We start from the raw sequence: 14,436 nt of genomic DNA, 5'->3' as shown, positions 1-14,436 counted from the left end.
AGACCCATCTCCACACTTTGTTTTAGTACAGTGCCAGTGCTGGAGAAAGGTTTCACCACCCTGAACCCATTATCATTGGTATAACGGAAAAAAACTCTGACTTGTTTGTATTTTCTTTACACTAGGCACAATCGTCTTGGGAGGTGTTAAGCCCAGGATACAGCAAAAAGGGTCTATCAGTCACTTGCAGACTACAGGACACACCCACATTACTACACAACACACCCCCTTGCTTGGATGAGTGCATGCGATCTGGATCTGCATGCTGTCATTGGCTGGGAGCTACACACACACTGCCCAAAGTACAGGCAGGGTCCGCCACACCTCCACACACTTCTGGTGGGTCATAAATTATGATTGAGAGGAATTATTTATTGTTTGGGGGAAAATCCAACTCATTCTGCCTTTAAAGTTGTCGTTCTGATTAAAAGGCTGAAATGTCTCCCGTTGCCATAGAAACGACATTGAACATGAGGTGAGGTTTAACAAAGTAAAACTTTTTTTTTTTTTTTTTTTGTTCCACCTGCTTTCAGACAGGCAATGTGCTTGTGGACGGATTGTTTTGAAATCTGAATTACTTGTGGCGTTGTTTGAGGTTCACACATCACTGACCAGGCAACCCAGTGGGTTGGACCAGGCCTGTAGTCTGATATGTATTTTATATTGACAGGCTGTGGAGGGAGACTCAAGTTTCCTGTTACTGTGGGCCTGTCTGGACTCACACACTCAAGGTGCTGCTCGTTGCTATTCTGCCGAAGATCTCACCTGTCAGCAGCCTGAATGGAGTCAATCGATCCCTCCTTACACCCACATTACTGATGTTATAAATTATAAATTAAAATGGTTAAAAGGGAGACCAAACTGTGTGAAATCAATACATTTTGGCATCACATAACAAATAAGTAAATAAATAATAGTTCCTTGGGCCACCAGCCATAAAGGAGAGAAAATGGTAGCCAATGAATTGATTCTCAGTCTCATAAAATACACTAAAATAGGAATTCTGACTAATAATTAAATCAATAACTGCAACTAAAGTTACCATCAGTATATTAAATATAATGCCAGCTTAGACTGTTCAGCCTGATCAGCCTGGTCTGCACTGGTTTGTTGGTTTAGAGGGTTTAGGACACTTTAGGCTAAGAAACTTCTTTTTCATCTTTTTATGTGTGACAGCATTTATTTATTTATTTATTTCATATGAGTGTTAATACTTTACCCACGTCTATTAGAATAACGTAATCATTAAATAAATTAAGTTAACTGAAACAGACAACAGAGGAAAAACATCCAAGCATTTAATTATTAGTATTTCTTTACAACAATATGTTGTTTTCACTTGATAGTAGCTGCTGTGCATAGTGACATCTAGTGGTTTGTTGAACTTACAACAGCCCTTCAAAACGAGCTGAGGCACTATAAAACCTCAAACTTTAATAATCATTGTCTCTTAAGTGTGCAATAAAAGTCCAAGAAGCCTTCATGTTATTAAATCTGTAATGCTTTTGTTCAGAATTGCTGCATTCAATGTCCAATCACTTTTATCACATTGTTACATTGTTAAAGGTGGAAATGATCCCTTAAGATTAGCCTATATCTTTCTAGTGTACATTCTCCTCTCCCCTAATCTCTCTTCTTTAAAAATTTAACCTGAATGAAAATCTTTGTGAAGGAGCAGGGGTGTTTGAAGCTTCGGACATCATCAGTCACATTGTATTATTCATTTGACACAGTATCTTTAAACAGTGAGATTCATAGGAGTAAACAAGCTTTGGAGCTTTGATATCATGTGCCCAACTCGACTTTATATTAAATCCTAAAACAATCCTTAACTGAAAAACTATTAAATCTGATTTCCATATTAGGTGGAAAAAAAAAGATGTTTGACATTAGATTTGGATTATTTGCCACATCTACTATCTGATTACCTACCTATCTTAGCCTAAATCTGGCCCCATTTTAATCTTTATTACTATGAATGGTTAAGAAGTTGGGTGATATGCACTGTCCAAATAGTTGTTTTCTTTACTATTATTAATAAACTATAGTCACCACTGGGTGGTGCTGAGATCTAACTTTCTGTATGCCCTGCTCTGACTGACAGGGTACAGGGAGAAGGCTCCAGTCCAGCTCTGGCTGCAAGGTACCTACATGTTCAGTCTCTTTGTGGAACATGGAACATATGTGGTGTATAACAGTCCCACTGACTGCGACGTTCAGAGTATGGATACATGAACAGTCCCTTGCTTCCACTGGAAGGTTCAGCCCGGTAACACAGAGGTGGTGGCAGGTTAGGTAGGACAAGTGGGAGAGTTTTACCAGGTGAGCAGATATTAACAACAGTCCAAACAATGTGTGAAGTAATCTGTGAACACCTGTTTTAAATGATGTAATCTGTCCTCTTGTCTTGCAGGTCATCATCTGAAGAGTGGGACATTTTCTGCCTTATGACCAACCAGCGAGGTCCTTTATCATGATTGACATATTCCTCTCAACAGGCAATGTAAATCAGCACATTGTTGGATTTGAACATGATTTTATTTATATGCAGTTTTGGTTTAGTGCTCTCGGATGCACTGGAAACTAAATTAGTTCTCTTACTACATCCAGACCTCTGAATCACTGCCCTATGAAAACAACATAGCAGTTCAGTCTGATTACTAGGGGTATAGCACAAAATTTTAGACCCTGTACATTAGCAATTTCTATGAGCCGCTCCCCGCATCCACGGGTATTAATTCTAGTATCTTAGTGGAACCTTCTCACATGACGGCCCTGCATACTTGGTCCCCTTTTCCCCCCTCCAGTTCTGCGCCCCTGCTGATTACCACGCATGAGTTCTATGAAAATCATTACATGTTTATTTTTTTGGGATCGTGTGAGGGAAATATAGTAAGGTGAATTGAATCATTACATGCTTGAGGGTAAGTTTAAACCAGAGCTGAATTGTCTTGAAACAAAATGTCTTAAAAATTTAAAAAGATTACAATGAATTTTACAGTCTGACAACCTTTTCTTAAGAACTTCTGTGGTAGTGTTTTACAGCACCACCTGTTGAATGGGATTTCTCCTCTCAAGCACTGTTTGGTTAACAAACAAAATGTACACCAGGAGTCACTGTGCTTCAAAGAATTTTTATTTTAAATTAGCAGAAAAAAAAACAGCTGTGTTTATTTAATGTGTTTTTTAAACCGGTTTATTGCATTAGATCTCTGATTATTTGAAATGAGGTCCTAAACTATTAAATTAGTCAATATCTCTGAAGAAAGTAAAATGACCTCTTTGAATGTTGCTATTGTACACAATGCTTGTCAATTCCATTATTGTTCTTGTTTTGATAGAACTAACTTCAGTGCACAATGCTGTCTGTGCACTGAAGTTAACTGCCATGTTATTTCATCAGGCAACAATCAAGATGTCTAGACAGTTCAATAATTAATGAGTATCCTAAACCTTTAAAGCATCTAATTATTTAATGAGCAGTTATGTCTCAAGGACAAACATCAGGAAATACTGATGATCATTTGGTTTGAACATTAGTTATTTTTTAATAGAATTCTTCAAAAACGTTTTAAAATATTATCTTCAAATATTCAGTTAATGTCTCTTAGTTCATGTTTTGCATTCTGGTTACTGTTTGTCACTTGATTTTCAGTACAGGTAGGTTGTGACATCCAATCACATCAGTTAGTTGTATGTTACAGAACAAGTGCTTTATTTTCATACCGTAATGTAACTGCAGTGATACTTTAACATCTGTACAAATGCAAAACAAAACAAAATGGAGATAATGTCATTACAGACACAGGAAATGTACAAAGTTATGCAGGCAAGAATGGATTCATCAGTTCATTACATATAAACAATGTATTTAAGCGCTGAAATGAGCCTTGACGTACAACAAAAGGCAACAAGTGCTATGCAAACATTATTTACAAACATGTACCACACATTTACTCCCTTCAAAAAGAAAGGTGGTTGCATTACATGTACAGGATTACAGAAATTAATGACATTATGTACAATATTTATAGTTTTTGATTTAAAATAATACAATTATAACATCATTAATGTGTAGAATCTTTCTCCACCTCTCACAAATCCATTCACACTCACACTGCACTTCCATCTGCCCATTTTTGTCTGCCTCTGCAGTATTTTTCTGAACCTGGATCCACTGTATAAATGAAACTATAGACTTTCTAAATCTAACTCTAAAATAGCAAGATCCTCCAAATTATTCCAGTTAAAAGTATTTTAAGGTCATTACCATATTTTCACATGCAAGAGGTTAATTTGGAATGGCCTAACAATCTAAATATGGTTTATAAAACAACCTACAATAAGGCAAGCTTCAGTTTAAAGGGTTGGTACAACAAAGCCCTTTTCAAGAGAATCAGTTGTTTCATCAACATTCATATCAAACTGCATACACAGACTCTAAAGTTAAGACATGACATAAACAGTCGGAATGCTTTGATAAAATTTTAATGTAACCCAATATGAGGATCAGATATTCTTCCCTTCATCTTTGACAAAACTGGAGCTGGAGTTGTTTTTCAAAAAGGGCAAAAATGTAATGGGGCAGGGTCCTGCATTGAGCCTCATCCCACATTACAAGCTCTAGGTTCCCTTCTTCTATCTAAAGACATGTGATGCATCCCAGGCACAGTCTCTCCATAAAGCCAAACACAGTTTAGTTTCTCGCTGGTGTGTGAAAAAGGGGTTCACTGAGAATTACTCGGACCTTAATATGGCTATTCGACCCTCTGGCATGACAGAGGACAAAGTGCATAGACAGCTCTGCGACCGCTCCACCTGTCAGTGGAATGTATTTAATCCATCCTACTGCAAAACACAGTGCATTATGGTCATCATGCTAATGAATCGACATTCCTGGTCATAGGAAAGAGAGAAAGGGCAGTTGTGGTCAACATGAGAAGGCATGAAGTTTCAAGGCTGGAAGGGAGATTAATAAAAGGTAAAGTCTATATCATTATCAGTACATCCATCGCCAATCTGAACTGTAGAGGAGGCCTGAGAGAGAGATGAAGAGAAACTGATGAAATGGAAAACGGGTATTTTTTTCCTTGGTCAGCTGCCCTCACATGCAGCCAATAACAGAGAAAACTCATTAATAATACATTGAGAATTAAACGGTTTTGATTGTTTGAAGAAAAAAGAGTGATGTTTTCCTGTCTAAAGTAAGCCAACAAAATATTTTAAGAAAGATTCAGGCACGTTGTGACATTTTGGAAAGCACAGGCATAAACTGCTCCTCTTTAGAAACTGTAACACACTTTGCCAGTTGTGGGACGACCCATCATGCTCACAGTGACACACTCACACAGATTTGTTTTGTTTTTCTTTCTTTACGCACCTGCTGAACTTTGTTCTGCAGAGGAAAGAAGACAAAACTCGAAAGCATAATCTGCATAATTCACATGCACACTCAAAACTATGCAGACGCACGCAATTGAATGTTATATTAATTTGGGATTTGAATCCAAAGTGTGGATCCAGATGCACAAACACACAAAAAGAGGCTTGAATAATTAAAGCTTCAGTTGGTCCTGGAGAGCGGAGGAGTTTGTTTCAAACCCCTGAGCTGCCTCGCTGGTATCACAGTGTACAGTTCTGTAGCTGTAACAGCATCGTATGTCCTCTGGGACCAGAGTGGCTTGGCCATTCTAATCATAATGTGGACATACAGTAGAGAAGATGATCAATACTGCGGTGTATTGCTTCAATTTGATCATTTTTTTCACTGTCATGCTGTACTTTATAACAATCTTTAAGAATACCGCTGACAGGGAAAAGGTTAACAGTCATATACGTTTCTAGGAAAGAAGAGGATCATTACACCTGCTTGCATATTCCTGTCTTCAAGACATCAGGGTGACAGTTTGACTTGGTTTCAGAAGACAACTTAAAGGCAGCAACATCCCACTCACTTATTCAGAGTCTGTTGCACACACTCAACATACTGTCCACATGTGATATTCAGAGATTTGACTCATTTTTCAGTCCATCAGGCATACAGAGATGTAAAGTTTGCTTATACAGATGACAGTCTGAGGCTAATGTCTCTTTCCTCTGGTTCCATGACCACCGTGGTCCATTTTGTACCATTACACAACAGAAAAAGCCACTTAAATGCTGCACGAGAAAACTCCCTTTTCACTAAAAGCACAACAAAACAAAAAAAAAAACTGATTAAAAAAAGAGGCAACAAACCATAGAACATTTACGCATTAATAGGGTTGGTGTATAAAAATACATACTGTAGCTACTGTATAAAGAACAGCCTCACAGGCCTTTGAGGTTTTTCTTGATGGAGTGGGGGGGTGGGCAGCATGTGCAGCTGGCAACCCTCAGAAAGCAGGGTAGGGGTGGGGGGATTGGGGCTACAGCTGGGGTTAAAGTCTCTCCTGTCCCTAGTGGATGGGGTTAATGTCTGTGCGGTGGTTGGTTTGCCCGTGAACACTGCTGCCCCCTACGGTTGTGGTGGAGGTGGTGATGGTGTTGTGCTGAATGACCTGCTGCTGGGAGCACACTGGTGCTGGACTGCCCGCCGGACTGCTCTCTGGACCTGAGGAGACAGTAGAGACATCAGTGAGGATGGACAAAGTGTGTGTACAGTATGTGTGTGTAAATGCTCTGATCGTCAAGCTTTACACAGAGGCGTCAAAATATACGTAATAGTAAAATAAATAATGATGAATCATATCAAAATAAACACAGACAAAATATCATTATTGTAAAAAAACTGCTTTATTAGTAAATACATTTCAAACATATGACACACTGAATTCACACCTAAAGTCTCACCTGTCATCCCAAAATAGGCCATAAATGGATAACAAAAAAAATGGAAAAGTGAATCACTCAACTCCATAAACACGCCTGACGACTTCTGGACACATTGAAGGTGACATCTGTACACAAGCTAGACTCATCGATGAAAGTCTCTCCCAGCCCAGTCTGGGAGTTGGCTTTCTCCTGTATAAAAGAACCATTCAGCCAAGGGGGATGTGAGCCTTATTTTCCTCAGCTAAAGCCACACAGGGAGGTGCCTTATCCGAATTACATGGAAATGTCACTTGTATCCGTATCAAAGGGTGGGGCTCTGATGTCATGTGCGGCAGAGCTGAGGCACAGTGCAATAATCAGTGAGATCCTGGGACATCCATGAAAGTATGGGTGCCAATGTGCAGCCTGTGACTTCTTTCTCACGCTCGGCTGCCTCTGTGCAGAGAGGTGCTGTCAGATGGAAAAACAGGTCTCATATGGGATTCAGACTACCAACTCCCAGTCCAGGCCGGCTACCAAAGTGTGCAACACCCATATGTGAACGGAAGAGTCCTGCAATGAGCGTGGGTGCTGGATACCAGCACATAGGAGCGAAAAGTCTTGGCAGTCACTGTACGTCCATCACTGTTTAGTCTGCAGAGTTCAAACCTTCTCTGGCAAGACAATTAACAAGCTCACAGCAGTGCTATATGCACTTTGGGGCTAAGGCACACAGATGAAGGTGTGTTTTTGGTCACATTCCCAAGTGTGTGTGTGTCTGTGTTTATGTTTGAACTACTCACTGAGGTAACCTTGGGACTCTTTCTGCATAGTGGTGATGGGACAGTCCTTGTGTGTGAGGAGAAGCTGCTTGAGTTGGGTCACCTCGTTCTTTAGCATGGTCACTTCATTCTGAAATGAATTAAAAGAAGCATTTTAAGACTATCATGCACAATACAAGCAGGCTATGCTATTATTCTTAATTAGTTGATAGTTATTAGTATCAGTGTTTATAACAAGCAGTATCATCATATTATAACTACCATATATTTAGATGATCATCAGGTTATTTTATATGTTGAATTGGGCTTTCAATTTTTAACTGAAACCTGTGTTACAAATTTGGTACGTGGAATTGTAAAGATGCTTTTTTAAGTTGCATTATGGGAATTTGGAATTGTGGGATCCAGTGTTTTTGGAACTCTGTTGCTTTGATTTTTACCATTTGTTTTTTAATCTGTTCCTTGTGATTCCCCCAGGTTAATGGAAGTGCAATCACCATTTAGGCACCTTAAAGATAACTACAAACATTCTACGATTCACTAATAATGTAGTTGTTAAACATTACATTCTTAAATAGTACAACAGAGTTTCAGGTGTGTTTTATATTAGTCTACCACTAACAACATCCAGCTGATCTTGTCTGTTACACTCATATTCAAACCAATCCACCTTATTCCCATTATCTGTGGTGCAAAACAGGATACTGTCATGTAGTTAATAAGGAACTGAGTCACAAATATTGAATGTTGTGAGTGGTACTCTGCATAGATTTAGTTATTGCAGTTTTTAACACCTGAACTTCATCGTATACCTGAAGCTGCATGTTGGTCTGAGTGAGCTCTTCTGCTTTCTTCTCTAATGACATCACCCACACTTTTCTCTTCTGCCTGCATCTTGTTGCTGCAGCTCGGTTTCGCTCCAGAAACTTCCGCCGACGTTCGTCCGGGTCCTCGTCCACTACTCGCCTGCGCCGCCCGCCGCTGGGGGGCGGAGACTGCAGTGTCTGCGTGGGCTGCATCTGCTGTGTCGCAGGTGACATCTGAAACACAGGTGGGGTGGGGTGGTGGGAGTTATCAGCATCTCTGAGCTCTCTGATGAGTGTCTGTCACCATCCGACCAGACATGTTACCAAGTCTGACACACCTGATAAACAACGAGCCACCTGTCTGCTGTCACAGCTCCACTGTCATCAAGCCTTGAAACAAGCATCTATAGATTACCTCCTGCAGCTATTCCATGTCTGGCAACTTCCCCAAAAACAACATCTGGTTGTGCCACGTGCCTTGTGAGCCTGGGCTGTGGGCGTCAGTAGTGACAAAGTGAGTGAGTGACTGGGCTGATTCACCAGCCTGCCCACCTTGTTAAAGAGGTGTCAGGAGGCAGTTTTCCACCGCCCACTTCCACTCAGACTAACACCACCAGACACAGTCAAAAGACTTGTTTCTAAAATCGTTCGTGCACTGACAAATCTTGACATATACTTGGCAAGGTCAAGTGTTTTTAGTCTTCAGATCATTACCATTTTTTTGAGAACCATGGAAAATATAAGCTACTCTAATGGCCGCTGTGCCTACAGAGAGTGTTGTTTTAATGCCTTAATGACACATTTGGAAACATACAGTGAATTGCATTTCTTGATGTCCGACTGTCCTTCATGCAAAATTGTTGGCATTGCAGAGGACGTTAGACAATGCAAGGACAAAGTGTTTCACATTATGTTTTTTTTTTTTTTAATACTGTCGACAATGCTTTCAATTTAAAATTAAACCAAATATATTCATGGCGAAGATGTTCCAGGAATATTAGCCAAGGCTGTCTGTTCATCATCAGGACCAACATTTAGAATATTATTCTGCACCTGGAGCATGTTGTGGCCACGTAATGGTAGCTTGGCAGTGAGGGATGGCATGGAGCATAGTGTTCAAAAGACAGTCCTGAGAATCTTTTATAAAGGCCAATTTATGGCCTCTTCATGACCCTTTCCCTCCATGGCAGGCATCCGACACTGACTTGTAGCTGACCAACCTCCAAGGAAAAAAAATGACCTTTGAGATGTTGCCAGGAAACTACTTGGCATTATGGTTGCAGCAAGGGAAAATGTGTTCATCCATTGACTTGCTGTGAATTTGAAGCATCATTTCAGCTATACTTCTTTACTAAACCACTAATAGCTGCCTTCAAAACTCCTCAAAGAGCTACTAAAACGCTGCTTTGTTTTAGTCATGGTACCTATACAGTGGCTTCTCGCTATATGAGAGATTTTAATGTGCAGTGTAGTTAATGTGTTATTGAACATGTGGCTCTGACTTTGGGCTGTCTAAAAGCTTCAGCTCTACAGGGAATGTGCTTTGCTTACATGTGAAGAAGAGTGCATTGGAGGGTGCGGTGAGGTCTGGTGTGGGTGCCCGGGATGGAGGTGGGGATTGTGAGAGTTGTGATGGGGATTGTGTCCCTGCGGGTGGTGGTGTCCACCCTGGCCGTGGCCCTGGTTGTGGTGGTGATGACCGTGGTGCTGGTACGCGTGGGGAGGGGCTTGCAGGTGCTGGTGCGGGTGCGAGTGCATGTGATGGTGGGCGCCTTGCTCCTGCCGCGATGACATCATCTCCATCATGTGGCCCATGGAGTTCATGTTGCCGTTGGCGATGGCACCCGGGTGGTGTGAAAGTGCAGCCTTCAGCCTCTGAGTAGACAGAATGAACACCAAATATGATGTTAAACATAATTTTCTATGAATGCATTTAAAAGTTTGTACATGCTCCCATGTATGAGTGTGGTCTGGTTATCAACAGTTAGAGAGCAGGATCATGTGCTGACTATATGATGAATGGCTCCATAAATCCATATGTCAGGAGAACAAATCAAAGCCACTTAGGCTGTCCTCTGTCTCTCCTTCAGTCTTGTCATTCTCCCTCTTTACCCCCCGTGATTGCCATCCTACCAGTCCCTCCTCTTCATATTCCTAATAGCCTCTCTCTCTTCTCTATGCATGTGTGTGTGTGTGTGTGTGTGTGTGTGTGTGTGTGTGTGTGTGTGTGTGTGTGTGTGTGTGTGTGTGTGTGTGTGTGTGTGGATGTGTGTGTGTGTGGATGTCAGATGAGCTTGCTGGCAACTACTCCCTTGCTGATGACCAGCAGGAGGTTTGTTGCTCTAACCGTGTGGTCTACTTAGCCCTGACTGAGCCGGTGTCTCAGAGTGGCCTGGGACGGAGACCAGAGAGACGCTCTCTCAAGGTGTGTCCGTGTTTCTCATGTTTACTGAATGCACCTCTCCTCAAGAGTTTGTTTTTCTGGGCTTCACATAAAGGACAACCGCAAGACCAGGAAAAAAATCCTAATCCAAATATACAAGTGCTAAAATATGTCTTCAGGCTTCGTGTGTTGTACACAAACCTAGACAAAATAACAAAATCCATGTCTGAACTGTTTCATGACTTATTTACATTTGGACCGCTTTAGGAATAACAGGTTGAGAGGGTGTTGAGACTGTTGAACTTTGATTAATGCACATCTTTTTACCAAGTGCACTGCTCATGTGAAGAAGTTCTAATTAATACATTCAAATATATACTTAAGTCTAGTCTTAGATTCTGTCTAAAATTCGTCCATTTCTCATTAGCAAAATGTTAACAACAAAACTGAAAACAAAGGCATTCATTTCAAGGCTACTGTTGTGAATTCCACAAAGTTTTTTATTTTCTTTCCTAGTGCTCTCTGTCCTCTCTCTGCTCCCTTCCCCCTTCTCCCAGCTGCTGTCAGTAAGTCCATGCTGTGTCCAGGGCTCCATATCTTTTAACAACCTTCACATTCATGATTCCCATAGGGAATGGCATCCAGCTGGTCTGGATCATGACGCTAGGACACGACCAGAGCAAAACATCAGCACTCCACTCCTCTCTCACACTGTCTGTGAGTGGAAAGCTTTTTACCAAGGGGGAGGAGAGACAGTCAAATAAATCATTTTGGAAGTGGGGCAGTCAAAAAAGAGCATACCCCTCTGGTTTGTATTATATTTACAAATTGCATATATGTATTGTGAGAGGATTTACTAGTAGTCCAGTTGTTTTTACGTGACTTTCTATACACAGCATGTGTGATACAGAGAACTCTACATGAAACCGGCACTGTGAAATTATGAGCTTGCCAAGCCTGTTTTGGCTGAGAACAGTTTCTGCTTGTCAAACCAAGGGATGCCTGACATAGTGAAACAAGACCTACATGATTTTGTTTTTATCCGTTGCCCCTCATTATGAATGTTATTTTAAAATATCTCTCTTAATGTTTATCTCTATCTTATCACACCCTAACTTCCTCTATCTGCTTCACCACAGCCTCAGCAGCACAACTCTCATGGGCAAAGCCCTTTTTCTTTGTGACCAGTGAGACAAGGGTTAAAATACCACAGTCTACACTAACACACAGCGGGTGGATGCAGGCCTGCAGCTGTCCACAGCATCACGTCATACTGAGACTTACTGAGAGGGTAACAAGCGGCAGTGAGAAGGCTCTGACTTACTGTAATATATTGTTACTATCAACAGTATAAGTTACAATCTGCATATGCTCAAAGTATAGGCACTTGATATCTATCTGGATATGGTATAAACATGCAGAAATAACAAACAGCTAGCTGACATGCAACGAAAACAGAAACTGACAGAAACGCATACATAAAACGGATTTAAACACGCTTACAGATATCAATCATAGTCACCAGTGTTGACAAGGACATCTTCCGTGTATCACAGGACGAATTCTGCGACTGACAGCCCTAACTAAACACCTTCCCTTCAGCCTTCAGCTTGTCAGTCAGCAGGAGAGAGGTGAGGCCCACCCCTCTTGTGAAAGACAAAACCAATCAGAGTTTGACAATCTCCTGCCACTTAGTCACAGAGCAGGCAATCACCTGAACGAGCAGAAGCCAAAGGAATCTGCAGGCTGCCTGTCTACCTCTGCACTGTGCTTTTGAGGCCCTAGTAAAGATGTCTGTGTGTGGGTAAGATGCTCATCTGGGGCTGCCTGCGGGCGCCAAAGGAGAAGGACAGAGAGGGTAAATGGGAGGTGAAGGGGGACAGTGAAAGAGAGAGACCAGGGGTGGGGGGAGATTAGATGGCTTCTAATGTCTCCTCCCCACACACCATCAGCCCAAGACAGCGACTGCTCATTTATCAGTGTCGCTGAGAGCTTTCCAGCTGGCAGTGCAGCGCTATCTGTTTATTAATTGAATTAGCCTGCATCCGAAGAGGCCCATGAGTGTCGGAGTACAGAGGCAGGTCAAAGAGCTGAGGGGCCACTCCAAAAGCCTTAGTGGTGATAGTTATAAACAGGATAGAGACAAAACAAAAGGACTGTGCATGATTACAGAACAGACGCGCTGAAGATCACACTAGTTTCACCAAACAAAATATAATATTATGTTGCTGAACCAAGACAGCATATCTGAAGCATAACCTATCCCACATAACAACCAGCTCCAAGAGATGAAGGTACAGCAGGAAAAGACAACAGACAACTTAAATAAGTGGCAGGTGTTATATCAAGACCGTCAAATTAAACCGTAGAATCTAAAGAAATGGTTAAAAACTATATCAAAAGAGAAATCCCTTACCGTGACATAAACTTATTCCTGAAGCTATCTCTGTGCCTGCTACCGCTCCATCTGGAGTTGAGACTCCAGCTCGGTTAAAGCCACCCTGGCCGAAACTTAAGTCTTTGTATCCAGAACCACAGTGACGCAACTACAGGACGTTAGCAGAGCAATGATGAGCAGGCTGTGATTCTTAAACACCTTCATCAGCTCCCTAATGACTCTTTAACACATGGTTGTATTTCCCCAGACTGTGCTAAGCTCAAGAACTTAACCACCACGTGCATTTCACTCTAATAACACACACACATACATATACATTTATCCTTCAGAAACATGGCCGCTACAGAAAACAGTCATTAAATCCGTGCAGGTGTTACAGGGCGCTCATAGTCTGTCCTACCACTGTCTGCCCTGCTGTTGATGAAAAGTGGAAAACACAGCAAAGACACAACAAGAGGATGAGTAGTCCATGACACCATAAAGACATGTCAGCTTCTACCAGGATAAATGTATTATATATATATATATATATATATATATATATATATGTGTGTGTGTGTGTGTGTGTGTGTGAGTGTGTGTGTGTGTGTGTGTGTATGTAATTGCATGATTTGACACTACAGTTCATGCATTCTGTAAGTGTACTTAAAGTAGTAAGCCTATTGATTTTCCATTGTTAAAACACCATCCCTGATTCAGCCATCTTTTGCCCAGAGGGGAGCTATCTCCTCTCAGACCTTTGCCCTCTGACCTCTCCACTCCCACTTTTTTTTTAGGCCTCTCTCATTTATGGGGTTTCAGGGATACCAGGTGATCACCCATTAATGATATTTATTAATGGCTGCTTCCTCTCTGACATGGGGGGCTTTGAGTGATGTCCCTGTGAGTGCTCTGGGCACATCCTGAGAACACACTCAGGTTTCTCCTCGCCAGATGACTTCATATCTATTAACCCTGGGCGGAGGAAGCAAGTGCATGGAGCAGGTACAAAAGCAACAGACCACGCCCGTCTCAGGATGGGTAAATCAAACCCACTGAGGTCAGGGTGAGCACTTTTATTCCCCTTAAAAGTGGAGCAGTGTACTATCAGGGGACCTGTGGCCCTCTGGCGCCTCACAGCAGGTTAGACAGATTTAACCAGTCTGTGGAGTCATAGTTTAAGTGCAAAAAGATCAGAGTTTCAAATGGAGACCTTCCGCTTCACATTAAAGAGTCTATTGAGAAACATTAAAGCTTTACTTGTCTCTGTCGGTCTTTCGTTAACACTATACTACC

General features: G+C 41.5%; 1 protein-coding gene across 3 annotated transcripts in view; it reads right to left on the bottom strand.

The window, feature by feature from the left end:
• Nucleotides 1-3,691: 3,691 nt before the first annotated feature.
• The window catches only part of creb5b (cAMP responsive element binding protein 5b), a 44,168-nt gene continuing 33,423 nt past the window's right edge, over nt 3,692-14,436 (bottom strand). For all 3 annotated transcript variants that reach the window (XM_051407159.1, XM_051407157.1, XM_051407158.1), the window contains exons 8-11: nt 9,932-10,255; nt 8,387-8,614; nt 7,596-7,704; nt 3,692-6,592 (exon numbers count right to left, since the gene is read on the bottom strand). In XM_051407159.1, the coding sequence (XP_051263119.1) occupies nt 6,438-6,592; nt 7,596-7,704; nt 8,387-8,614; nt 9,932-10,255 (816 nt within the window). In that variant the 3' untranslated portion in view covers nt 3,692-6,437. The remainder of the gene's footprint in view (nt 6,593-7,595; nt 7,705-8,386; nt 8,615-9,931; nt 10,256-14,436) is intronic.

The sequence above is a fragment of the Dicentrarchus labrax genome, unplaced genomic scaffold (assembly GCF_905237075.1).
Source record: "Dicentrarchus labrax unplaced genomic scaffold, dlabrax2021, whole genome shotgun sequence".
NCBI classification, from domain to species: Eukaryota; Metazoa; Chordata; class Actinopteri; family Moronidae; genus Dicentrarchus; species Dicentrarchus labrax.
The sequence above is the reverse complement of the archived record's forward strand: the minus strand, read 5'-3'. Positions and strand labels throughout refer to the sequence as shown.